Genomic DNA, 27,523 nt, shown 5'->3' with positions numbered 1-27,523 from the left:
CTAACCCTAGGCCTAACACCTAGCCTAACACCTAGCCTAACACCTAGCCTAACCCCTGCCCTAACGCTAGGCCTAACCCTGACCTAACACCTAGCCTAACCCTAGGCCTAACCCTCGGCCTAACACCTAGCCTAACCCCTGACCTAACCCTAGGCCTAACCCCCTGACCTAACACTGAGCCTAAGCCTAGGCCTAACACCTAGCCTAACCCTAGGCCTAACCCTCGGCCTAACACCTAGCCTAACCCTTGGCCTAACCCTCGGCCTAACACCTAGCCTAACCCTAGGCCTAACACCTAGCCTAAGCCTAGGCCTAACGCCGAGCCTGACCCCTAACCCGATTGATGAGAGGTAGGGGTGAGGGGTGAGGGGTGAGGGGTGAGGGGGTGAGGGGTGAGGGGTGAGGGGGTGAGGGGGTGAGGGTGAGGGGTGAGGGGTGAGGGGTGAGCGTGAGTGTGTTACTCACCACGCTGTCTGCACCAGGGGCTGGTTCTTCTGGCAGTCGAGCACTTGCAGGTAAACCACAATTATCTGGAGCGGACACAGAACAACGCGGTGAGGAGCACTACTCACCAGCGCCACTCACCACCGCTCCTCACCACCGCTCCTCACCACCGCTCCTCACCACCACCGCTCACCACCACCGCTCCTCACCACCACCGCTCCTCACCACCACCGCTCCTCACCACCACCGCTCCTCACCACCACCGCTCCTCACCACCGCCGCTCACCACCACCGCTCCTCACCGCCGCTCACCACCACCGCTCCTCACCACCGCTCCTCACCACCGCTCACCACCGCCGCTCCTCACCACCGCCGCTCCTCACCACCACCCGCTCACCACCGCTGCTCACCACCACCGCTCCTCACCACCGCACCTCCTCACCACCACCGCTCCTCACCACCACCGCTCCTCACCACCACCGCTCACCACCACCGCTCCTCACCACCGCTCCTCACCACCGCTCCTCACCACCACCGCTCCTCACCACCACCGCTCCTCACCACCACCGCTCACCACCGCTGCTCACCACCACCGCTCCTCACCACCACCGCTCCTCACCACCACCGCTCCTCACCACCACCGCTCCTCACCACCACCGCTCACCACCGCTGCTCACCACCACCGCTCCTCACCACCGCTCCTCACCACCGCTGCTCACCACCACCGCTCCTCACCACCACCGCTCCTCACCACCACCGCTCACCACCGCTGCTCACCACCACCGCTCCTCACCACCGCTCCTCACCACCGCTCCTCACCACCGCCGCTCACCACCAGCGGTGGTGGTGAGGAGCGGTGGTGGTGGTGGTGATGTGTATACGGTGTGTGCGAGAGTGGTGAGCGGTGTACACGTTGCAGAATTGAGCGGTGAGAGTGGCGGTGATGATAGAGTGGCGGTGATGATGGTGATTGTGGTGGTGATGAAGATGATAGTGGTGGTGTGATTGTGGTAATGATGATGGTGGTGATGATTGTGATAATGATGATGGTAGTGATGATAGTGGCGGTGATGATGGTGATTGTGGTGGTGATGAAGATGATAGTGGTGGTGATGGTGATTGTGGTGGCCTGTGAGTGGCGGTGATAGTGGTGGTGGTTGTGATGACAGTGGTGGTGATGATGGTAGGTCTGACTGTGATGATTGTGGTAATGATGGTGGTGATAGTGGCGGTGATGATGGTGATGAAGATGATAGTGGCGGTGATGATGGTGATTGTGGTGGTGATGAAGATGATAGTGGTGGTGTGATTGTGGTAATGATGATGGTGGTGATGATTGTGATAATGATGATGGTGGTGATGATTGTGATAATGATGATGGTGGTGATGATAGTGGCGGTGATGATGGTGATTGTGGTGGTGATGAAGATGATAGTGGTGGTGTGATTGTGGTAATGATGATGGTGGTGATGGTGATGATTGTGATAATGATGATGGTGGTGATGATAGTGGCGGTGATGATGGTGATAGTGGTGGTGTGATTGTGGTAATGATGATGGTGGTGATGGTGATGATTGTGATAATGATGATGGTGGTGAATGGTGATTGTGGTGGTGATGAAGATGATAGTGGTGGTGTGATTGTGGTAATGATGATGGTGGTGATGGTGATGATTGTGGCGGTGATGATGGTGATTGTGGTGGTGGTGATGAAGATGATAGTGGTGGTGTGATTGTGGTAATGATGATGGTGGTGATGGTGATGATTGTGATAATGATGATGATGGTGGTGGTGATGATAGTGGCGGTGATGATGGTGATTGTGGTGGTGATGAAGATGATAGTGGTGATGATGGTGATTGTGGTGGCCTGTGAGTGGCGGTGATAGTCGTGGTGGTTGTGATGACAGTGGTGGTGATGATGGTAGGTCTGACTGTGATGATTGTGGTAATAGTGATGGTGATGATAGTGGCGGTGATGATGGTGATGAAGATGATAGTGGCGGTGATGATGGTGATGAAGATGATAGTGGCGGTGATGATGGTGATTGTGGTGGTGATGAAGATGATAGTGGTGGTGTGATTGTGGTAATGATGATGGTGGTGATGATTGTGATAATGATGATGGTGGTGATGATTGTGATAATGATGATGGTGGTGATGATAGTGGCGGTGATGATGGTGATTGTGGTGGTGATGAAGATGATAGTGGTGATGATGGTGATTGTGGTGGTGATGAAGATGATAGCGGTGGTGTGATTGTGGTAATGATGATGGTGGTGATGATTGTGATAATGATGATGATGGTGGTGATGATAGTGGCGGTGATGATGGTGATTGTGGTGGTGATGAAGATGATAGTGGTGATGATGGTTTAAGTGGTGGTGTGATGATGATGATGTCGATTGGTGTAGTGGGTGTTGTGAGTGTGGTGAGCGAGCGGTGGCGAGTGGTGGTGAGTGGTGGGGTGAGCGGTGGTGAGCGGTGGTGAGTGAGCGGTGGCGAGTGTTGGTGAGTGGTGGGGTGAGCGGTGGTGAGTGAGCGGTGGCGAGTGTTGGTGAGTGGTGGGGTGAGCGGTGGTGAGTGAGCGGTGGCGAGTGTTGGTGAGTGGTGGGGTGAGCGGTGGTGAGTGAGCGGTGGCGAGTGTTGGTGAGTGGTGGGGTGAGCGGTGGTGAGTGAGCGGTGGCGAGTGTTGGTGAGTGGTGGGGTGAGCGGTGGTGAGCGGTGGTGAGTGAGCGGTGGCGAGTGTTGGTGAGTGGTGGGGTGAGCGGTGGTGAGCGGTGGTGAGTGAGCGGTGGCGAGTGGTGTGGTGAGTGGTGCTGGTGAGTGGTGAGTGAGCGGTGGTGAGTGTTGGTGAGTGGTGGGGTGAGCGGTGGTGAGTGTTGGTGAGTGTTGGTGAGTGGTGGTGAGTGGTGGGGTGAGCGGTGGTGAGTGTTGGTGAGCGCTGGTGAGTGTTGGTGAGTGGTGGGGTGAGCGGTGGTGAGTGTTGGTGAGTGGTGGGGTGAGCGCTGGTGAGTGTTGGTGAGTGGTGGGGTGAGCGCTGGTGAGTGTTGGTGAGTGGTGGGGTGAGCGCTGGTGAGTGTTGGTGAGTGGTGGGGTGAGCGGTGGTGAGTGTTGGTGAGTGGTGGGGTGAGCGGTGGTGAGTGTTGGTGAGTGGTGGGGTGAGCGCTGGTGAGTGTTGGTGAGTGGTGGGGTGAGTGTTGGTGAGTGGTGGGGTGAGCGGTGGTGAGTGTTGGTGAGTGGTGGGGTGAGCGGTGGTGAGTGTTGGTGAGCGCTGGTGAGTGTTGGTGAGTGGTGGGGTGAGCGGTGGTGAGTGTTGGTGAGTGGTGGGGTGAGCGCTGGTGAGTGTTGGTGAGTGGTGGGGTGAGCGCTGGTGAGTGTTGGTGAGTGGTGGGGTGAGCGCTGGTGAGTGTTGGTGAGTGGTGAGTGAGCGGTGGTGAGTGTTGGTGAGTGGTGGGGTGAGCGGTGGTGAGTGTTGGTGAGTGGTGGGGTGAGCGCTGGTGAGTGTTGGTGAGTGGTGGGGTGAGTGTTGGTGAGTGGTGGGGTGAGCGCTGGTGAGTGTTGGTGAGTGGTGGGGTGAGCGCTGGTGAGTGTTGGTGAGTGGTGGGGTGAGCGCTGGTGAGTGTTGGTGAGTGGTGGGGTGAGCGCTGGTGAGTGTTGGTGAGTGGTGGGGTGAGCGCTGGTGAGTGTTGGTGAGTGGTGGGGTGAGCGCTGGTGAGTGTTGGTGAGTGGTGGGGTGAGCTGTGGTGAGTGTTGGTGAGTGGTGGGGTGAGCGCTGGTGAGTGTTGGTGAGTGGTGGGTGAGCGCTGGTGAGTGTTGGTGAGTGGTGGGGTGAGCGCTGGTGAGTGTTGGTGAGTGGTGGGGTGAGCGCTGGTGAGTGTTGGTGAGTGGTGGGGTGAGCGCTGGTGAGTGTTGGTGAGTGGTGGGTGAGCGCTGGTGAGTGTTTGTGAGAGGTGGGGTGAGCGCTGGTGAGTGTTGGTGAGTGGTGGGGTGAGCGCTGGTGAGTGTTGGTGAGTGGTGGGGTGAGCGCTGGTGAGTGTTGGTGAGTGGTGGGGTGAGTGTTGGTGAGTGTTGGTGAGTGGTGGGGTGAGTGGTGGTGAGTGTTGGTGAGTGGTGGGGTGAGCGGTGGTGAGTGTTGGTGAGTGGTGGGTGAGCGGTGGTGAGTGTTGGTGAGTGGTGGGGTGAGCGCTGGTGAGTGTTGGTGAGTGGTGGGGTGAGCGGTGGTGAGTGTTGGTGAGTGGTGGGTGAGCGCTGGTGAGTGTTGGTGAGTGGTGGGGTGAGCGCTGGTGAGTGTTGGCGAGTGGTGGGGTGAGCGGTGGTGAGTGTTGGTGAGTGGTGGGTGAGCGGTGGTGAGTGTTGGTGAGTGGTGGGGTGAGTGGTGGGGTGAGTGTTGGTGAGTGTTGGTGAGTGGTGGGGTGAGTGGTGGTGAGTGTTGGTGAGTGGTGGGGTGAGCGCTGGTGAGTGTTGGTGAGTGGTGGGATGAGTGTTGGTGAGTGTTGGTGAGTGGTGGGGTGAGCGGTGGTGAGTGTTGGTGAGTGTTGGTGAGCGCTGGCGAGTGACCTTGTGGGGGTGCTGGTGAGTGGTCGGGTGAGTGAGTGGTGGGGTGAGCGCTGGTGAGTGAGCGGTGGTGAGTGGTGAGTGTTGGTGAGTGTTGGTGAGTGAGTGGCGAGTGTTGGTGAGTGTTGGTGAGTGGTGGGGTGAGCGGTGGTGAGTGAGCGGTGGTGAGTGGTGAGTGTTGGTGAGTGTTGGTGAGTGGTGGTGAGTGTTGGTGAGTGTTGGTGAGTGGTGGTGAGTGTTGGTGAGTGTTGGTGAGTGAGTGGTGAGTGTTGGTGAGTGTTGGTGAGTGAGTGGTGAGTGTTGGTGAGTGTTGGTGAGTGGTGGTGAGTGTTGGTGAGTGTTGGTGAGTGAGTGGTGAGTGTTGGTGAGTGTTGGTGAGTGAGTGGTGAGTGTTGGTGAGTGTTGGTGAGTGGTGGGGTGAGCGGTGGTGAGTGAGCGGTGGCGAGTGGTGAGTGTTGGTGAGTGGTGGTGAGTGTTGGTGAGTGGTGGGGTGAGTGTTGGTGAGTGAGCGGTGGCGAGTGGTGAGTGTTGGTGAGTGTTGGTGAGTGGTGGGGTGAGCGGTGGTGAGTGAGCGGTGGCGAGTGGTGAGTGTTGGTGAGTGTTGGTGAGTGTTGGTGAGTGAGTGGTGAGTGTTGGTGAGTGTTTGTGAGTGAGTGGTGAGTGGTGGGGTGAGCGCTGGTGAGTGAGCGGTGGCGAGTGGTGAGTGTTGGTGAGTGTTGGTGAGTGGTGGTGAGTGTTGGTGAGTGTTGGTGAGTGGTGGTGAGTGTTGGTGAGTGTTGGTGAGTGAGTGGTGAGTGTTGGTGAGTGTTGGTGAGTGAGTGGTGAGTGTTGGTGAGTGTTGGTGAGTGACCTTGTGGGGGTGCTGGTGAGTGGTCGGGTGAGTGAGTGGTGGGGTGAGCGCTGGTGAGTGAGCGGTGGTGAGTGGTGAGTGTTGGTGAGTGGTGGTGAGTGGTGGGGTGAGCGGTGGTGAGTGAGCGGTGGTGAGTGTTGGTGAGTGTTGGTGAGTGAGTGGTGAGTGTTGGTGAGTGGTGGGGTGAGCGGTGGTGAGTGAGCGGTGGCGAGTGGTGAGTGTTGGTGAGTGGTGGTGAGTGGTGGGGTGAGCGCTGGTGAGTGAGCGGTGGTGAGTGGTGAGTGTTGGTGAGTGGTGGTGAGTGGTGGGGTGAGCGGTGGTGAGTGAGCGGTGGTGAGTGTTGGTGAGTGTTGGTGAGTGAGTGGTGAGTGTTGGTGAGTGGTGGGGTGAGCGGTGGTGAGTGAGCGGTGGCGAGTGGTGAGTGTTGGTGAGTGTTGGTGAGTGGTGGTGAGTGTTGGTGAGTGGTGGGGTGAGCGGTGGTGAGTGAGCGGTGGCGAGTGGTGAGTGTTGGTGAGTGGTGGTGAGTGGTGGGGTGAGCGCTGGTGAGTGAGCGGTGGTGAGTGGTGAGTGTTGGTGAGTGGTGGTGAGTGGTGGGGTGAGCGGTGGTGAGTGAGCGGTGGTGAGTGTTGGTGAGTGTTGGTGAGTGAGTGGTGAGTGTTGGTGAGTGGTGGGGTGAGCGGTGGTGAGTGAGCGGTGGCGAGTGGTGAGTGTTGGTGAGTGTTGGTGAGTGGTGGTGAGTGTTGGTGAGTGGTGGGGTGAGCGGTGGTGAGTGAGCGGTGGCGAGTGGTGAGTGTTGGTGAGTGTTGGTGAGTGGTGGTGAGTGTTGGTGAGTGGTGGGGTGAGCGGTGGTGAGTGAGCGGTGGCGAGTGGTGAGTGTTGGTGAGTGTTGGTGAGTGGTGGTGAGTGTTGGTGAGTGGTGGGGTGAGCGGTGGTGAGTGAGCGGTGGTGAGTGTTGGTGAGTGTTGGTGAGTGAGTGGTGAGTGTTGGTGAGTGGTGGGGTGAGCGGTGGTGAGTGAGCGGTGGCGAGTGGTGAGTGTTGGTGAGTGGTGGGGTGAGCGGTGGTGAGTGTTGGTGAGTGAGTGGTGAGTGTTGGTGAGTGGTGGGGTGAGCGGTGGTGAGTGAGCGGTGGTGAGTGTTGGTGAGTGTTGGTGAGTGGTGGTGAGTGGTGGTGAGTGTTGGTGAGTGTTGGTGAGTGACCTTGTGGGGATGCTTGACGTGCACACAGAATCCCAGCTCCTTCAGGATCCTGCGCTCGCTCTTGATCAGCTCGTTCTTGGTGTTAATGTAGCCCTGGTCCAGAGTTAGGGGTGAGGGCACTCTGCACCACCACCACCACCACCACAACAATGACAACAACCATCATCATCACCACCACATCATCATCATAATCATCATCACTACCATCATCACCACCACCACCACCATCATCACCACCACCACCATCATCACCACCACCACCACCACATCATCATGATCATCATCGCTACGATCATCACTACCGTCATCGTCATCACCACCATCACCACCACCACAACAATGACAACAACCATCAGCACCATCATCACCACCACATCATAATCATCATCACTACCATCATCACTACCACCACCATCATCACCACCACATCATCATGATCATCATCGCTACGATCATCACTACCGTCATCGTCATCACCACCACCATCATCACCACCACCACAACCACCACCACCACCACATCATAATCATCATCACCACAACCATCACCACCACAATCACCACCACCACCACCACCACCACAATCACCACCATCACCACAACCATCACCACCACCATCACCGGTGATGGATTCCCACTGACCAGTTTGTACGTAGCTGCTACTGCAGGCGATGGAACACGTTCGTGACATCGCGGTTTCTCCTCCGCGGGGGGGGTGATGGTCGTGGCAGCGGTGATGGTTGTGTCTGCGGTGCTGGTGGCGGTGATGGTGGTAGTGATGGTTGTGATGGTGGTGGCGGCGGTGGTGGCGGTGGTGGCGGTTGTGGTCGTGTAGTGATCAGCGCGCTGCGCTCCAAACCCGGCGATTCCCAGTTCGATTCCAGCCGACACCGGCGACGATTATCTGAACCGGTCCCGGGCCTCCCCTAGGTCGACTCAGACTCAAATGAGTACCTGGTGTAGCGGTGTGTAAACATCGCCGCTAGGGAGACAAAGGCGGCCGGGCGTGGTGCTGGCCACCCACCCCCTCGTGTGCCACAGTGCCGGCCTTCATAGGTGCTCGCTAACAGCACTTGCCCCTACAGTCTGTTAAGGCTACACGGGGGATCTTTGTGTGTGTCTGTGTGTGTCTGTGTGTGTGTGTGTCTGTGTGTGTCTGTGTGTGTCTGTGTGTGTCTGTGTGTGTGTCTGTGTGTGTGTCTGTGTGTGTCTGTGTGTGTGTCTGTGTGTGTCTGTGTGTGTCTGTGTGTGTGTGTCTGTGTGTCTGTGTGTGTCTGTGTGTGTCTGTGTGTGTCTGTGTGTGTCTGTGTAGCGCTACGAACCCGGCGACCCGAGTTCGATCTCCGCTCACGGCCAAAACACACCGGTGACGATTATCTGAACCGGTGCCTGGGCCTCCCCTAGGTTCGTTCAGCCTCAAATGAGTGACCTGTTGTAGCGGTGGTGGTGGTGGTGGTGTAGTGAACATCGCCAGCACTGGGGGAGAGACAAAGGCGGCCGGGCGTGGTGGTGCTGGCCACCCACCCCCCCCCTCTCTGTGTGTGTAGCCACAGTGCCGGTAGCCTCCATAGGCAGCGCTGGCTGCTACTACTCGCTAACAGCACTTGCCCCTATAGTTTGTTAAGGCTACACGGGGGAGCTTTGTCTTTGTAAGTGTGTGTCTGTGTGTCTCACTGTGTGTGTGTTTGTCTGTGTGTGTCCGTGTGTGCGAGTGTGTCTGTCTGTGTGTGTCTGTGTGTGTAGCCACAGTGCCGGTAGCCTTCATAGGGGCTTACAAACAGCACTTTCCCCAACATATGGGGGTGATCTTTGTGTTTGGCGGTGGTGGTGGTAGTAGGGATGGTTGTGGTGTTGGTTGTGCTCGTTGTTGTTGTGGTGGTGGCAGTGGTGGTTGTTGTAGTGGTAGTAGTTGTGGCGGTGACCGATGGTTGTGGTAGTGGTGGCGGAAGTGCTGGTGGTAGTGCTGGTAGTGGTGGCTGTGGTAGTGATGGTGGTGGTAGTGATGGTGGTGGTAGTGGTGGTAGTGGTGGTAGTGGTGGTGGTGATGGTAGTGATGGTGGTGGTGATAGTGGTGGCTGTGGTAGTGATGGTGGTGGTAGTGATGGTGTTGATAGTATTGATGGTGGTGGTAGTGGTGGTAGTGATGGTGGTGGTGGCGGTGATAGTGGTGGATGTGGTAGTGGTGGTAGTGATGGTGGTGGTAGTGATGGTGGTGGTAGTGATGGTGGTGGTAGTGATAGTGGTGGTAGTGGTGATGGTGGTAGTGATGGTGGTGGTAGTGGTGATGGTGATGGCTGTGATAGTGGTGGTGCTGATAGTGATGGTGGTGGTGATGGTAGTGATGGTGGTGGTAGTGATGGTGGTGGTAGTGATGGTGGTGGTAGTGATGGTAGTGGTGGTAGTAGTGATGGTGGCGGTAGTGATGGTGGTGGCGATGGTGGTGGTAGCGATTATAGTGATGATGGTAGTGATGGCTGTGGTAGTGATGGTGGTGGTGGTAGTGATGATGGTAGTGATGGTGCTGATAGCGATGGTGGCGGTGGTAGTGATGATAGTGATGGTGCTGATAGCGATGGTAGTGATGGTGGTGGTGGTAGTGATGATGGTAGTGATGGTGCTGATAGCGATGGTGGCGGTGGTAGTGATGATAGTGATGGTGCTGATAGCGATGGTAGTGATGGTGGTAGTGATGGTGGTGGTAGTGGTGGTGGTAGTAGTGATGATAGCGATGGTAGTGATGGTGGTGGTAGTGATGGTGATGGTAGTGGTGATGGTGGTAGTAGTGATGGTGGTGATGGTGGCGATGATGGTGGTGATAGTGATGATGATAGTGGTGGTGATGGTAGCGTTGGTGGTAGTAGTGATGGTGGCGATGATAGTGGTGATGATGGTAGCGTTGGTGGTAGTAGTGATGGTGGTGATGGTGATGATAGTGATGATGATAGTAGTGGTGATGGTAGTGGTGATGGTGATGGTAGTGATGATGATAGTGGTGGTGATGATAGCGATGATGATGGTGGCGATGGTGGTAGTAGTGATGGTGGTAGTAGTGATGATGGTGATGGTGTCGATGGTAGTGCTAATAGTGATGATGATGGTAGTGATGATGGTAGTGATGATGGTAGTAGTGATAGCGACGATGATGGCGATGGTGTCGATGGTAGTGCTAATAGTGATGATGATGGTAGTGATGATGGTAGTGATGATGGTAGTAGTGATAGCGACGATGATGGCGATGGTGTCGATGGTAGTGCTAATAGTGATGATGATGGTAGTGATGATGGTGGTGATGATGGTAGTAGTGATAGCGACGATGATGGCGATGGCGTCGATGGTAGTGCTAATAGTGATGATGATGGTAGTGATGATGGTAGTGATGATGGTAGTAGTGATAGCGACGATGATGGCGATGGTGTCGATGGTAGTGCTAATAGTGATGATGATGGTAGTGATGGTGGTAGTAGTGATAGTGACGATGATGGTGATGGTGTCGATGGTAGTGCTAATAGTGATGATGATGGTAGTGATGATGGTGGCGATGATGGTAGTGATGATGGTGGCGATGGTGGTAGTAGTGATGGTGGTAGTAGTGATGATGGTGATGGTGTCGATGGTAGTGCTGATAGTGGTGATGATGGTAGTGATGATGGTGGCGATGATGGTAGTAGTGATAGCGACGATGATGGCGATGGCGTCGATGGTAGTGCTGATAGTGATGATGATGGTAGTGATGATGGTGGCGACGATGGCAGCAGTGATGATAGCGACGATGATGGCGATGGCGTCGATGGCGCGTCTACCTGTTGGTACGAAGCTGCCGCAGGTGGTGGAAGACGTTGATGACATCACGGTTCCTCCTGGGCGCCTCTTCGATCTTGGCGGCCAGGTTGATGCATGACATCGCCACCACCTGCCACGACACCACCACAGGCAAAGGTGCCGCACCCGCGTAGCCTTCACACGCCGCAGGGGCAAGGGGCGAGGGGGCGAGGGGGCGGGAGTGGCCGTCCTTCGTCCCTCCGCAGTGGCGATGTTTACAGCGGAGGTCGCGACCGGGTACCCGATACCCGTACCCTACCCGATACCCGTAGCCTACCCGTACCCGGCCGCACCCGTAGCCTACCCGATACCCGTAGCCTACCCGATACCCGTACGCTACCCGTACCCTACCCGTACCCGTACGCTACCCGATACCCGTACCCTACCCGATACCCGGCTACCCGTACCCTACCCGATACCCGGCTACCCGTACCCGATACCCGTACCCTACCCGATACCCGTACCCGTACCCGATACCCGTACCCTACCTGTACCCGTTTGCGACCCTGGTGCGGCCGGGTACGGGTAGCCGGGTAAGGAATCAAAACCCATCTGCGACCTCTGGTTTACACACCGCACCGGGTACTCATTTGAGGCTGAGTCGACCTAGGGGAGGCCCAGGACCGGTTGGGACGGTGGTCACCGGCGGTGTTGGCCGTGAGAGGGAATCGAACTCGGCCCGCCGGGGATTCGTGGCGTAGCGCTGAGCGCACATCCCACGGCACCACAAACAAAGTGCAGTTACACTACTCACTCACACAAACTCACCCACACTACTCACTCACACAAACTCACCCACACTACTCACTCACACACACTCGCCCACCCGCTCGTCCACCCAATCACTCGCCCGCCCGCTCGCCCACCAACTCACTCACTCAATCACCCACCCACTCACCCTATCACCCACTCACTCAAGAACCCACCCACCCACCCACTCACCCACTCACTCACCCACTCACTCAAGAACCCACCCACCCACCCACTCACCCACCCTATCACCCACCCACCCACTCACTCAAGAACCCACCCACCCACCCACTCACCCACCCACCCTATCACCCACCCACCCACTCACTCAAGAACCCACCCACCCACCCACTCACCCACCCTATCACCCACCCACCCACCCACCCACTCACCCACCCTATCACCCACCCACCCACTCACTCAAGAACCCACCCACCCACCCACTCACCCACCCACCCTATCACCCACCCACCCACTCACTCAAGAACCCACCCACCCACCCACTCACCCACCCTATCACCCACCCACCCACCCACCCACTCACCCACCCTATCACCCACCCACCCACTCACTCAAGAACCCACCCACCCACCCACTCACCCACCCACCCTATCACCCACCCACCCACTCACTCAAGAACCCACCCACCCACCCACTCACCCACCCACCCTATCACCCACCCACCCACTCACTCAAGAACCCACCCACCCACCCACTCACCCACCCTATCACCCACCCACCCACCCACCCACTCACCCACCCTATCACCCACCCACCCACTCACTCAAGAACCCACCCACCCACCCACTCACCCACCCACCCTATCACCCACCCACCCACTCACTCAAGAACCCACCCACCCACCCACTCACCCACCCTATCACCCACCCACCCACCCACCCACTCACCCACCCTATCACCCACCCACCCACTCACTCAAGAACCCACCCACCCACCCACTCACCCACCCACCCTATCACCCACCCACCCACTCACTCAAGAACCCACCCACCCACTCACCCACTCACTCACCCACTCACTCAAGAACCCACCCACCCACCCACCCACTCACCCACCCACCCACCCACCCACCCTATCACCCACCCACCCACTCACCCACCCACCCACCCACCCTATCACCCACTCACCCACCCTATCACCCACCCACTCATCCACCCACCCACCCACTCACCCACTCACCCACCCACCCACTCACCCACCCACTCACTCGCCCACCCACCCACCCGCTCACTCACCCACCCACCCACCCACTCACCCACCCACTCACTCACTCACTCACCCACCCACCCACCCACCCACCCGCTCACTCACCCACCCACTCACCCACCCACCCACCCACTCACCCACCCACTCACCCACCCACTCACCCACCCTCCCACTCACTCCCCCACCCACCCACTCACCCACACACCCACCCACCCACCCACTCACCCACTCACTCACCCACCCACCCACTCACCCACCCACCCACTCACCCACCCACCCACCCACTCACTCACTCACCCACCCACCCACCCACCCACTCACCCACCCACTCACCCTCTCACTCACTCACCCACCCACCCACTCACTCACCCACCCACTCACTCACTCACCCACCCACTCACCCACCCACTCACTCACCCACCCACTCACCCACCCACTCACCCTCTCACTCACCCACTCACTCACCCTCTCACTCACCCTCTCACTCACCCTCTCACTCTGTCACCCACCCACCCGCCCAGGTGACCGCTCACCTCCATGTTGTGCTTAATGAACGACTTTGAGTAGTAAAACCTCTGGAAGAGCACCTGGCCCGTCGCCATCGCCACCTGACAAGTCACAACAACAACAACATCAACAACATCAACAACATTAACAACATCAACAACATTAACATTACCATCAACATCACAATCACCAACATCATCAACATCAACAACATTAACATCACCATCATCATCACCATAAACAACATCAACAACATCACCATCATCATCACCATAAACAACATCAACATCATCATCAACAACAACATCACCATCAACATCACTATCATCAGCAACATCACCATCAACAACAACATCAACCTCACCATCATCAACAACATCATCAACAACATCAACAACATCAACATCACCATCATCACCATCATCATCAACAACAACATTATCATCATCAACAACATCAACCTCACCATCATCAATAACAACATCAACATCATCATCACCATAAACAACATCATCATCACCATCATCAACAACATCAACATCGTCATCAACATCACCATCATCACCACCATCATCAACATCACCATGACCATCACCAACATCATCACCATCAACATCACTATCATCAGCAACATCACCATCAACAACAACATCAACCTCACCATCATCAACAACATCATCAACAACATCAACAACATCAACAACATCAACATCACCATCATCACCATCATCATCAACAACATCATTATCATCATCAACAACATCAACCTCACCATCATCAATAACATCATCATCACCATAAACAACATCATCACCATCATCAACAACATCAACATCGTCATCAACATCACCATCAACAACAACATCATCAACAACATCAACATCGTCATCAACATCACCATCAACAACATCATCATCATCAACAACATCAACATCACCATCATCACCACCATCATCAACAGTATCACAACCATCAACCACATCATCACCATCAACAACATCATAACCATCAACATCACCATCACTATCACCATCAACAACATCATCATCATCACCACCATCAACATTAACAACATCAGTATCACCAGTCAACAACATCACCATAAAATATCATCAACATCACCACCACCATCAACATCACCTTCATCATCACTGCCATCATCAAATCCATCTACAACATCAGCATCATCAACATCATCACTACCACCAACGCCATCATCATCACCACCATTCACATCATTAACATCATAATCAGCACCGTCATCACCATCACTACCACCATCATCAACATCACCATCGCCACGATCAGCATCACCACCATCATCACCACCACCATCATCATCATCACCATCAACGTCACCACTCGTCACTGCATGTACCACGTGACGGTTGTGTGACCATACTTCACCACGCCGGTCAATGGAGGTTGAGTGAATGGCGCGTAATAGTAAACTATTAACTTTTGTACCGGGTGTAAGGCCACCACACAGAGACCCACAGAGACCCACACTCATAGAGACCCACACTCATAGAGACCCACACCCACAGAGACCCACAGAGACTCACACTCACAGAGACCCACACTCATAGAGACCCACACTCATAGAGACCCACACTCATAGAGACCCACAGAGACCCACACTCATAGAGACCCACAGAGACCCACACTCATAGAGACCCAGAGACCCACACTCAGAGACCCACAGAGACCCACACTCATAGAGACCCACAGAGACCCATACTCATAGAGACCCACACTCATAGAGACCCACACTCATAGCGACCCACAGAGACCCACACTCATAGAGACCCACACTCATAGAGACCCACAGAGACCCACACTCATAGAGACCCACAGAGACCCACACTCATAGAGACCCAGAGACCCACACTCAGAGACCCACAGAGACCCACACTCATAGAGACCCACAGAGACCCATACTCATAGAGACCCACACTCATAGAGACCCACAGAGACCCACACTCATAGAGACCCACACTCATAGAGACCCACACCCACAGAGACCCACAGAGACTCACACTCACAGAGACCCACAGAGACCCACAGAGACCCACAGAGACCCACACTCACAGAGACTCACACTCACAGAGACCCACAGAGACCCACAGAGACCCACAGAGACCCACACTCATAGAGACCCACAGAGACCCACACTCATAGAGACCCACAGAGACCCACACTCATAGAGACCCACACTCATAGAGACCCACAGAGACCCACACTCATAGAGACCCACACTCATAGAGACCCACAGAGACCCACACTCATAGCGACCCACAGAGACCCACACTCATAGAGACCCACACTCATAGAGACCCACAGAGACCCACACTCATAGAGACCCACAGAGACCCACACTCATAGAGACCCAGAGACCCACACTCAGAGACCCACAGAGACCCACACTCATAGAGACCCACAGAGACCCATACTCATAGAGACCCACACTCATAGAGACCCACACTCATAGAGACCCACACTCATAGAGACCCACACCCACAGAGACCCACAGAGACTCACACTCACAGAGACCCACAGAGACCCACAGAGACCCACAGAGACCCACACTCACAGAGACTCACACTCACAGAGACCCACAGAGACCCACAGAGACCCACAGAGACCCACACTCATAGAGACCCACAGAGACCCACACTCATAGAGACCCACAGAGACCCACACTCATAGAGACCCACAGAGACCCACACTCATAGAGACCCACAGAGACTCACACTCACAGAGACCCACAGAGACCCACAGAGACCCACACTCATAGAGACCCACAGAGACCCACACTCATAGAGACCCACAGAGACCCACACTCATAGAGACCCACAGAGACCCACACTCATAGAGACCCACAGAGACCCACACTCATAGAGACCCACAGAGACCCACACTCATAGAGACCCACAGAGACCCACAGAGACCCACACTCATAGAGACCCACAGAGACCCACACTCATAGAGACCCACAGAGACCCACAGAGACCCACACTCATAGAGACCCACAGAGACCCACACTCATAGAGACCCACACTCATAGAGACCCACACCCACAGAGACCCACAGAGACTCACACTCACAGAGACCCACAGAGACCCACAGAGACCCACAGAGACCCACACTCACAGAGACTCACACTCACAGAGACCCACAGAGACCCACAGAGACCCACACTCATAGAGACCCACAGAGACCCACACTCATAGAGACCCACAGAGACCCACACTCATAGAGACCCACAGAGACCCACACTCATAGAGACCCACAGAGACTCACACTCACAGAGACCCACAGAGACCCACAGAGACCCACACTCATAGAGACCCACAGAGACCCACACTCATAGAGACCCACAGAGACCCACACTCATAGAGACCCACAGAGACCCACAGAGACCCACACTCATAGAGACCCACAGAGACCCACACTCATAGAGACCCACAGAGACCCACAGAGACCCACACTCATAGAGACCCACAGAGACCCACACTCATAGAGACCCACAGAGACCCACAGAGACCCACACTCATAGAGACCCACAGAGACCCACACTCATAGAGACCCACAGAGACCCATACTCATAGAGACCCACAGAGACCCACACTCATAAAGACCCACAGAGACCCACACTCATAGAGACCCACAGAGACCCACACTCATAGAGACCCACAGAGACCCACACTCATAGAGACCCACAGAGACCCACACTCATAGAGACCCACAGAGACCCACACTCATAGAGACCCACACTCATAGAGACCCATAGAGACCCACACTCATAGAGACCCACAGAGACCCACACTCAGAGAGACCCACAGAGACCCACACTCAAAGAGACCCACAGAGACCCACACTCACAGAGACCCACAGAGACCCACACTCAGAGACCCACAGAGACCCACACTCATAGAGACCCACAGAGACCCACACTCATAGAGACCCACAGAGACCCACACTCACAGAGACCCACAGAGACCCACACTCACAGAGACCCACAGAGACCCACACTCATAGAGACCCACAGAGACCCACACTCATAGAGACCCACAGAGACCCACACTCATAGAGACCCACAGAGACCCACACTCATAGAGACCCACAGAGACCCACACTCATAGAGACCCACACTCACAGAGACCCCCTCAGAGACCCACACTCATAGAGACCCACACTCAGAGACCCACACTCACAGAGACCCCCTCAGAGACCCACACTCACAGAGACCCACAGAGACCCACACTCATAGAGACCCACAGAGACCCACACTCAAAGAGACCCACAGAGACCCACACTCATAGAGACCCACAGAGACCCACACTCATAGAGACCCACAGAGACCCACACTCATAGAGACCCACAGAGACCCACACTCATAGAGACCCACAGAGACCCACACTCATAGAGACCCACACTCATAGAGACCCACAGAGACCCACACTCAGAGACCCACAGAGACCCACACTCACAGAGACCCACAGAGACCCACACTCAGAGACCCACAGAGACCCACACTCACAGAGACCCACAGAGACCCACACTCATAGAGACCCACAGAGACCCACACTCAGAGACCCACACTCACAGAGACCCACAGAGACCCACACTCATAGAGACCCACAGAGACCCATACTCAGAGAGACCCATACAAACCCACAGAGACCCATAGAGACCCACAGAGACCCACACTCACAGAGACCCATACAGACCCACAGAGACCCATACAGACCCACAGAGACCCATACTCAGAGAGACCCATACAGACCCACAGAGACCCATACAGACCCACAGAGACCCATATAAACCCACAGAGACCCATATAGACCCACAGAGACCCACAGACACCCATACAGACCCACAGAGACCCATATAAACCCACAGAGACCCACAGAGACCCATACAGACCCACAGAGACCCATATAAACCCACAGAGACCCATATAGACCCACAGAGACCCATACAGACCCACAGAGACCCATACAGACCCACAGAGACCCATACAGACCCACAGAGACCCATACAGACCCACAGAGACCCACAGACACCCATACAGACCCACAGAGACCCATATAAACCCACAGAGACCCACAGAGACCCATACAGACCCACAGAGACCCATATAAACCCACAGAGACCCATATAGACCCACAGAGACCCATACAGACCCACAGAGACCCATACAGACCCACAGAGACCCACAGAGACCCACAGAGACCCATATAAACCCACAGAGACCCATATAAACCCACAGAGACCCATACAGACCCACAGATACCCATACAGACCCACACAGACCCACACAGACCCACAGAGACCCACAGAGACCCACACAGACCCACACAGACCCAGAGACCCACACAGACCCACAGAGACCCATACAGACCCACAGAACCCCATACAAACCCACAGAGACCCACAGAGACTCACACAGACCAACAGAGACCCACAGAGACCCACAGAGACCCACAGAGACCCACAGAGACCCACAGAGACCCATACAGACTCACAGAGACCCACAGAGACCCATAGAGACCCACAATCACAGAGACCCACACTAAAACTGAACTCTATTTTATTGTACCAGCTGCAAGGCCACACTGAACTTTTTAGCTCCCTCCCAGAAGCAGCCTAAGACACACACAACTTATATAACCATCATCATCATCATCACCACGTGCAAATCAATAGCAGCAGCAGCAGCCAAACAATCTGAAGCGTGTGGCGACGTTGACTCTAAACGAGGTTGGGGAATACCGGAGGACCCGGAGAAAAATCCACGCAAGTGACCACCACGGGGAGAGAGACGCAGACTCCAAATGTACAGCAGCAGCAGCAGCAGGCATCGTCAGGGTCGGGATCGAACCCACGACCTCCTGTGTACCAGGCGAGGTAGTTAACATCTCATCAGGGTCGGGATCGAACCCACGACCTCCTGTGTACCAGGCGAGGTAGTTAACATCTCATCAGGGTCGGGATCGTACCCACGACCTCCTGTAGACCAGGCGAGGTAGTTAACATCTCATCAGGGTCGGGATCGAACCCACGACCTCCTGTGTACCAGGCGAGGTAGTTAACATCTCATCAGGGTCGGGATCGAACCCACGACCTCCTGTGTACCAGGCGAGGTAGTTAACATCTCATCAGGGTCGGGATCGAACCCACGACCCCCTGTGTACCAGGCGAGGTAGTTAACATCTCATCAGGGTCGGGATCGAACCCACGACCTCCTGTGTACCAGGCAAGGTAGTTAACATCTCATCAGGGTCGGGATCGAACCCACGACCTCCTGTGTACCAGGCAAGGTAGTTAACATCTCATCAGGGTCGGGATCGAACCCACGACCTCCTGTGTACCAGGCAAGGTAGTTAACATCTCATCAGGGTCGGGATCGAACCCACGACCTCCTGTGTACCAGGCGAGGTAGTTAACATCTCATCAGGGTCGGGATCGAACCCACGACCTCCTGTAGACCAGGCGAGGTAGTTAACATCTCATCAGGGTCGGGATCGAACCCACGACCCCCTGTGTACCAGGCGAGGTAGTTAACATCTCATCAGGGTCGGGATCGAACCCACGACCTCCTGTAGACCAGGCAAGGTAGTTAACATCTCATCAGGGTCGGGATCGAACCCACGACCTCCTGTGTACCAGGCGAGGTAGTTAACATCTCATCAGGGTCGGGATCGAACCCACGACCTCCTGTAGACCAGGCGAGGTAGTCAACATCTCATCAGGGTCGGGATCGAACCCACGACCTCCTGTAGACCAGGCAAGGTAGTTAACATCTCATCAGGGTCGGGATCGAACCCACGACCTCCTGTAGACCAGGCAAGGTAGTTAACATCTCATCAGGGTCGGGATCGAACCCACGACATCCTGTGTACCAGGCAAGGTAGTTAACATCTCATCAGGGTCGGGATCGAACCCACGACCTCCTGTAGACCAGGCGAGGTAGTTAACATCTCATCAGGGTCGGGATCGAACCCACGACCTCCTGTAGACCAGGCGAGGTAGTTAACATCTTATCAGGGTCGGTATCGAACCCACGACCTCCTGCGTACCAGGCAAGGTAGTTAACATCTCATCAGGGTCGGGATCGAACCCACGACCTCCTGTAGACCAGGCAAGGTAGTTAACATCTTATCAGGGTCGGTATCGAACCCACGACCTCCTGTAGACCAGGCAAGGTAGTTAACATCTCATCAGGGTCGGTATCGAACCCACGACCTCCTGTGTACCAGGCAAGGTAGTTAACATCTCATCAGGGTCGGTATCGAACCCACGACCTCCTGTAGAACGGGCGAGATAGTTAACATCTCCTAGCCACCGTGATGATGATGAGAGACACACGCAAAGTCCAAATATACAGCAGCAGCATCGTCAGGGTCGGGATCGAACCCACGACCTCCTGTAGACCAGGCGAGGTAGTTAACATCTCCTAGCCACTGTGATGATGATGATGAGAGACACGCAGACTAAAAATGTACAGCACCACCATCATCACCACGACCACCACCATCACCACCACCACGACCACCACCACCACCACGACCACCACCATCACCATCATCATCACCACCACCACCACGACCACCACCATCATCATCACCATGACCACCACCACGACCACCACCATCATCATCACCACCACCACGACCACCACCATCACCACCACCATCACCACCACCATCACCACCACCATCACCATCATCATCACCACCACCACCACCACGACCAACACCATCATCACCACCATCGACCAGGGCCTATCCATTGCTGGATGATCCCCCCCCACTATGGAAGGAGGTCGCTCGAAACGTCGCCATCTCGCGCTCTGAGTCACCAAACTCGCCACCAAATCCCCCCCCCACCCACCACCCACCCACTCCCCCCACCAAATCCCCACCCACCCACCACCCACCCACTCCCCCCACCACCTACCACCCACCCACTCCCCCCACCACCTACCACCCACCCACTCTCCCCACCACCTACCACCCACCCACTCCCCCCACCACCTACCACCCACCCACTCTCCCCACCACCTACCACCCACCCACTCCCCCCACCACCTACCACCCACCCACTCTCCCCACCACCTACCACCCACCCACTCCCCCCACCACCTACCACCCACCCACTCTCCCCACCACCTACCACCCACCTTGGAAGGAGGTCGCCCGAAATGTCGCCATCTCGCGCTCTGAGTCACCAAACTCGCCACCCCCCCCACCAACTCCCCCCCCACCACCCACCCACCACCCACCACCCACCCCCCACCCCCCACCTACCACCCCCCCCCTCCCCCCTCGTGACCAACCTCTCTGCTGCGTGTCTCCTGCGATACGAAACGTGCTGTGAGGGTGGGCGGCGGCGGTGATGGTGGTAGTGATGGTGGTAGTGGTAGTGATGGTGGTGGTGATGGTGGTGGTGGTAGTGATGGTGGTAGTAGTGGTGACGGTGGTAGTGATGGTGGTGGTGATGGTGGTGGTGGTAGTGATGGTGGTGGTGGTAGTGATGGTGGTGGTGATGGTGGTGATGGTAGTGGTGATGGTGATAGTGGTGGTAGTGGTGATGGTAGTAGTAGTGAGTGGTAGTAGTAGTGGTAGTAGTGGTGATGGTGGTAGTGGTGATGGTGGTAGTGGTGACGGTGGTAGTAGTGGTGACGGTGGTAGTAGTGGTGACGGTGGTAGTGGTGATGGTGGTAGTAGTGGTGACGGTGGTATTGGTGATGGTGGTAGTAGTGGTGACGGTGGTAGTGGTGACGGTGGTAGTGGTGATGGTGGTAGGAGTGGTGACGGTGGTAGTGGTGATGGTGGTAGGAGTAGTGACGGTGGTAGTGGTGATGGTGGTAGTAGTGGTGACGGTGGTAGTGGTGATGGTGGTAGTAGTGGTGACGGTGGTAGTGGTGATGGTGGTAGTAGTGGTGACGGTGGTAGTGGTGATGGTGGTAGTAGTGGTGACGGTGGTAGTGGTGATGGTGGTAGTAGTGGTGACGGTGGTAGTGGTGATGGTGGTAGTAGTGGTGACAGTGGTAGTGGTGATGGTGGTAGTAGTGGTGACGGTGGTAGTGGTGATGGTGGTAGGAGTGGTGACGGTGGTAGTGGTGATGGTGGTAGTAGTGGTGACGGTGGTAGTGGTGATGGTGGTAGTGGTGATGGTGGTAGTAGTGGTGACGGTGGTAGTGGTGATGGTGGTAGTGGTGATGATGGTGATGATGGTGGTGGTGAAGGTGGTGGTAGTGGTGATGGTGGTAGTGATGGTGGTAGTGATAATGATGGTAGTAGTGATGATGGTGGTGGTGATAATAGTGGTGATGGTGATAATAGTGGTGATGGTAATGATGGTGATAGTAGTGGTGATGGTAATGATGGTGGTGATGGTAGTGATGGTGGTGATGGTAGTGATGGTGGTGGTAGTGATGGTGGTGAAGGTGGTGGTAGTGGTGGTGGTAGTGATGGTGGTGGTTGTGGTAGTGGTGATGGTGGTATTAGTGATGTCGGCGGTGGTGGTGGTAGCGATAGTGGTGGTAGCGATAGTGGTGGTAGTGATGATGGCGGTGGTGCTAGTGGTGATAGTGGTAGTAGTGGTGATAGTGGTAGTAGTGGTGGTAGTAGTGGTGGTAGAAGTGATGGTAGTAGTGGTGGTAGTGATGGTGGTCGTGATTGGTAGTAGTGGTGGTGGTAGTAGTGATGGTGGTCGTGATTGGTAGTGATTGGTAGTGGTGGTAGTAGTGGTGGTAGTAGTGGTGGTAGTAGTGGTGGTCGTGATGGTGGTCGTGATTGGGAGTGATTGGTAGTGGTGATTGGTAGTGGTGGTGATTGGTAGTGGTGGTAGTAGTGGTGGTGGTGATTGGTAGTGGTGATTGGTAGTGGTGATTGGTAGTGGTGGTAGTCTCAACCCTTTGTCCAACTCACACCCCCCCCCCACAAACTCGCCACCTCGACCCCCCACACCACCACCACCCACACCACCACCACCCCCCCACACCACCACCAACCCCCCCACACCACCACCAACCCCCCCACACCACCACCACCCCCCCACACCACCACCAACCACCTCAACCCCCCCACCACCACCACCACCACCCTCAACCCCGCCACACCACCACCACCCCACACCACCAGCACCATACACCCCCACACCACCAACCTCAACCCCCCCACACCACCACCCCCTCCCCACATCACCACCACCTCAACACCCCACACCAACCCCCCCACACCACCACCCACCTCAACCCCCCACACCACCACCCCCCCACCAACCACCTCAACCCCCCCACACACCACCAACCACCTCAACCCCCCACACCACCACCACCAACCCCCCCCACACCACCCCACACTACCACCACCTCAACCACCACCAGCAACCAACCCCCTCACACTACCACCACCACCCCCCACACACCACCACCTCAACCCCCCCCCCCACATCACCACCAACCCCCCCACACCACCACCTCAACCCCCCCACACCACCACCACCACACCACCACCTCAACCCCCCTACACCACCACCACGACTAACCACCCCCCCACGCCACCACCACCACCACCAACCCCCCCCCCACACCACCACCACCCACCTCAACCCCCCCACACCACCAACCCCCCCACTCCACCAACCACCTCAACCCCCCCACACCACCACCCCCCCCACACCACCACCCACCTCAACCCCCCACACCACCACCCACCTCAACCCCCCACACCACCACCCCCCCACACCACCTCAACCCCCCACACCACCACCACCTCAACCCCCCACACCACCAACCCCCCCCCACACCACCCCACACTACCACCACCACCCCCCACACACCACCACCTCAACCCCCCCCCCACATCACCACCAACCCCCCCACACCACCACCAAACCACCTCAACCCCCACACCACCACCCCCCCACACCACCTCAACCCCCCACACCACCACCACCTCAACCCCCCACACCACCTCAACCCCCCACACCACCACCACCTCAACCCCCCACACCACCACCACCTCAACCCCCCACACCACCACCACCAACCCCCCCCCACACCACCCCACACCCCCCCACACCACCACCACCAACCTCACCACCACCCCCCCCCACACCACCACCACCAACCTCAACCCCGCCACACCACCACCACCCCCCACACACCACCACCTCAACCCCCCCCACATCACCACCAACCCCCCCACACCACCACCACCAACCCCCCCACACCACCACCACCAACCTCACCACCACCCCCCCACACCACCACCACCACCAACCTCAACCCCCCCACACCACCCCCCCCACACCACCACCCCCCCCACCTCGTCACCTGCGGCAGACGCAACAGAATGCCCGCGGCCTGCACGAGCTCGCAGCCTAACTCGCGCAGCTCCGCCTCCACGGCGGCCTCGAGTCGGTCGTGAGACGAGGGCGTGCGGGCGAGGCGCTCCGGGGGAATCACGCAGTTCTCCAGAGAGATGCGGACACCCGAATAAAGACGTTCTCCGATCAACACTCCTCGCTGCTGCTGCTGTTGTTGCTGTTGGAGAGCCAAAGAAGAAGCCGTCGTCGTCGTCGTCGCCGCCGTCGTCGTGGTCCCCGGCGTGCCCGACGGCGTCGTGGAGTTTGTCGCGAGTGTCGGGTCCGTGGTGCCGAACGCGACCGCCGCCATCGATGAGGTGGTCGGAGCGGCCGCCATCTTGCGTCGTTGTCGTCTTCTTCCCCCACCCGCCGCGGTGACGTCACGGCCGGATGTGACGTCAGTTGTCACGCCCCCCTCACACACACACACACTGACCCCCCACCCACACACACTACTCCCACCCACCCACTATTCACCCCCACCCACCCACTACTCACCCCCACCCACTACTCACCCTACCACCCACTACTCACCCACCCCCCCACTATTCACCCACCCCCCCACTACTCACCCTACCACCCACTACTCACCCCCACCCACTACTCACCCTACCCCCCACTACTCACCCCCACCCACTACTCACCCTTCCACCCACTAATCACCCACCCCCCACTACTCACCCACCCCCCACTACTCACCCTACCCCCCACTACTCACCCCCACCCACTACTCACCCCCCCACCCACTACTCACCCCCACCCACTACTCACCCACCCCCCCACTACTCACCTCCCCCCCCCCACTACTCACCCCCCCCACTACTCACCCTACCCCCCACTACTCACCTCCCCCCCACTACTCACCCTACCACCCACTACTCACCCACCCCCCCACTACTCACCTCCCCCCCCCACTATTCACCCACCCCCCCACTACTCACCCCCCCACCCACTACTCACCCTACCACCCACTACTCACCCACCCCCCCACTACTCACCTCCCCCCCCACTATTCACCCACCCCCCCCACTACTCACCCCCCCACCCACTACTCACCCCCCCACCCACTACTCACCCCCCCACCCACTACTCACCCACCCCCCCACTACTCACCTCACCTACCCCACTACTCACCTCACCCCCCCACTACTCACCCCCCCACCCACTACTCACCCGACCCCCCACTACTCACCTCCCCCCCACTACTCACCACCCCCCCGCTACTCACCCCACACCCACAACTCACCCCCCACCCACTACTCAGCACCCACCCACTACTCACCCCCCCCCCACTATTCCCCCCCCCCACCCACAACGATTCCGACTCCAACCTGCGTGTCGGATCGAGAAGGAGGGAATCATTCGAGGGAATCGATTCGAGGTGATATTTTAAACCGCTTCAAACTCTTTGGTTTCTTTAGGAAGCCGCCTCTTTGAACTGTTTTTTGTATCGTTACCAGAGACACAGAGACACACAGAGACCCACAGAGACCCACAGAGACCCACACTCATAGAAACCCACACTCATAGAGACCCATACTCATAGAGACCCATAGAGACCCATAGAAACCCATACTCATAGAGACCCATACTCACAGAGACCCACAGAGACCCATACTCAGAGACCCAGACTCATAGAGACCCACAGAGACCCATACTCATAGAGACCCACAGAGACCCACACAGACCCACACTCACAGACACCCAGAGACCCACAGAGACCCACACTCACAGAGACCCACAGAGACCCACACTCATAGAGACCCACAGAGACCCACACTCATAGAGACCCACAGAGACCCACACTCACAGAGACCCACAGAGACCCACACTCATAGAGACCCACAGAGACCCACACTCATAGAGACCCACACTCACAGACACCCAGAGACCCACAGAGACCCACACTCATAGAGACCCACAGAGACCCACACTCATAGAGACCCACAGAGACCCACACAGACCCACACTCACAGACACCCAGAGACCCACAGAGACCCACACTCACAGAGACCCACAGAGACCCACACTCATAGACCCACAGAGACCCACACTCATAGAGACCCACAGAGACCCACACTCATAGAGACCCACAGAGACCCACACTCATAGAGACCCACAGAGACCCATACTCACAGAGACCCACAGAGACCCACACTCATAGAGACCCACAGAGACCCATACTCATAGAGACCCACAGAGACCCATACTCACAGAGACCCACAGAGACCCACACTCATAGAGACCCACAGAGACCCATACTCACAGAGACCCACACTCAGAGACCCACAGAGACCCATACTCATAGAGACCCACAGAGACCCATACTCATAGAGACCCACAGAGACCCACACTCATAGAGACCCACATAGACCCACACTCATAGAACCCACAGAGACCCACACTCAGAGACCCACAGAGACCCACACTCATAGAGACCCACAGAGACCCACACTCATAGAGACCCACAGAGACCCACACTCATAGAGACCCACAGAGACCCACACTCATAGAGACCCACAGAGACCCATACTCATAGAGACCCATAGAAACCCATACTCATAGAGACCCATAGAGACCCACACTCATAGAGACCCACACTCATAGAGACCCACAGAGACCCACACTCATAGAGACCCACAGAGACCCACACTCATAGAGACCCACAGAGACCCACACTCACAGAGACCCACAGAGACCCACACTCATAGAGACCCATACCTAGAGACCCATAAAAACCCATACTCATAGAGACCCATACAGACCCACGCACACTGAGTGGGTGGTTGAGTG

The 27,523-nt window shown here is 56.5% G+C and overlaps 1 protein-coding gene across 1 annotated transcript; it reads right to left on the bottom strand.

Moving 5' to 3' along the window:
* Window positions 1-399: 399 nt before the first annotated feature.
* CCNL2 (cyclin L2) lies at window positions 400-25,118 on the bottom strand. Its single transcript, XM_078885477.1, has 5 exons — window positions 24,699-25,118; window positions 13,375-13,449; window positions 10,846-10,955; window positions 7,047-7,167; window positions 400-530 (listed from the first exon to the last, which is right to left on the bottom strand). The coding sequence occupies exons 1-5, from the start codon at window positions 25,065-25,067 to the stop codon at window positions 462-464; spliced, it is 744 nt and encodes a 247-aa protein (XP_078741603.1). The 5' UTR covers window positions 25,068-25,118; the 3' UTR covers window positions 400-461.
* Between the last annotated feature and the right edge of the window lie 2,405 nt (window positions 25,119-27,523).

The sequence above is a fragment of the Lampetra fluviatilis genome, unplaced genomic scaffold (genome assembly GCF_964198595.1).
Source record: "Lampetra fluviatilis unplaced genomic scaffold, kcLamFluv1.1 SCAFFOLD_606, whole genome shotgun sequence".
Lineage (NCBI taxonomy): Eukaryota > Metazoa > Chordata > Hyperoartia > Petromyzontiformes > Petromyzontidae > Lampetra > Lampetra fluviatilis.
Note: the sequence above shows the minus strand (reverse complement) of the source record. Positions and strands in the feature narration are given on the sequence as shown.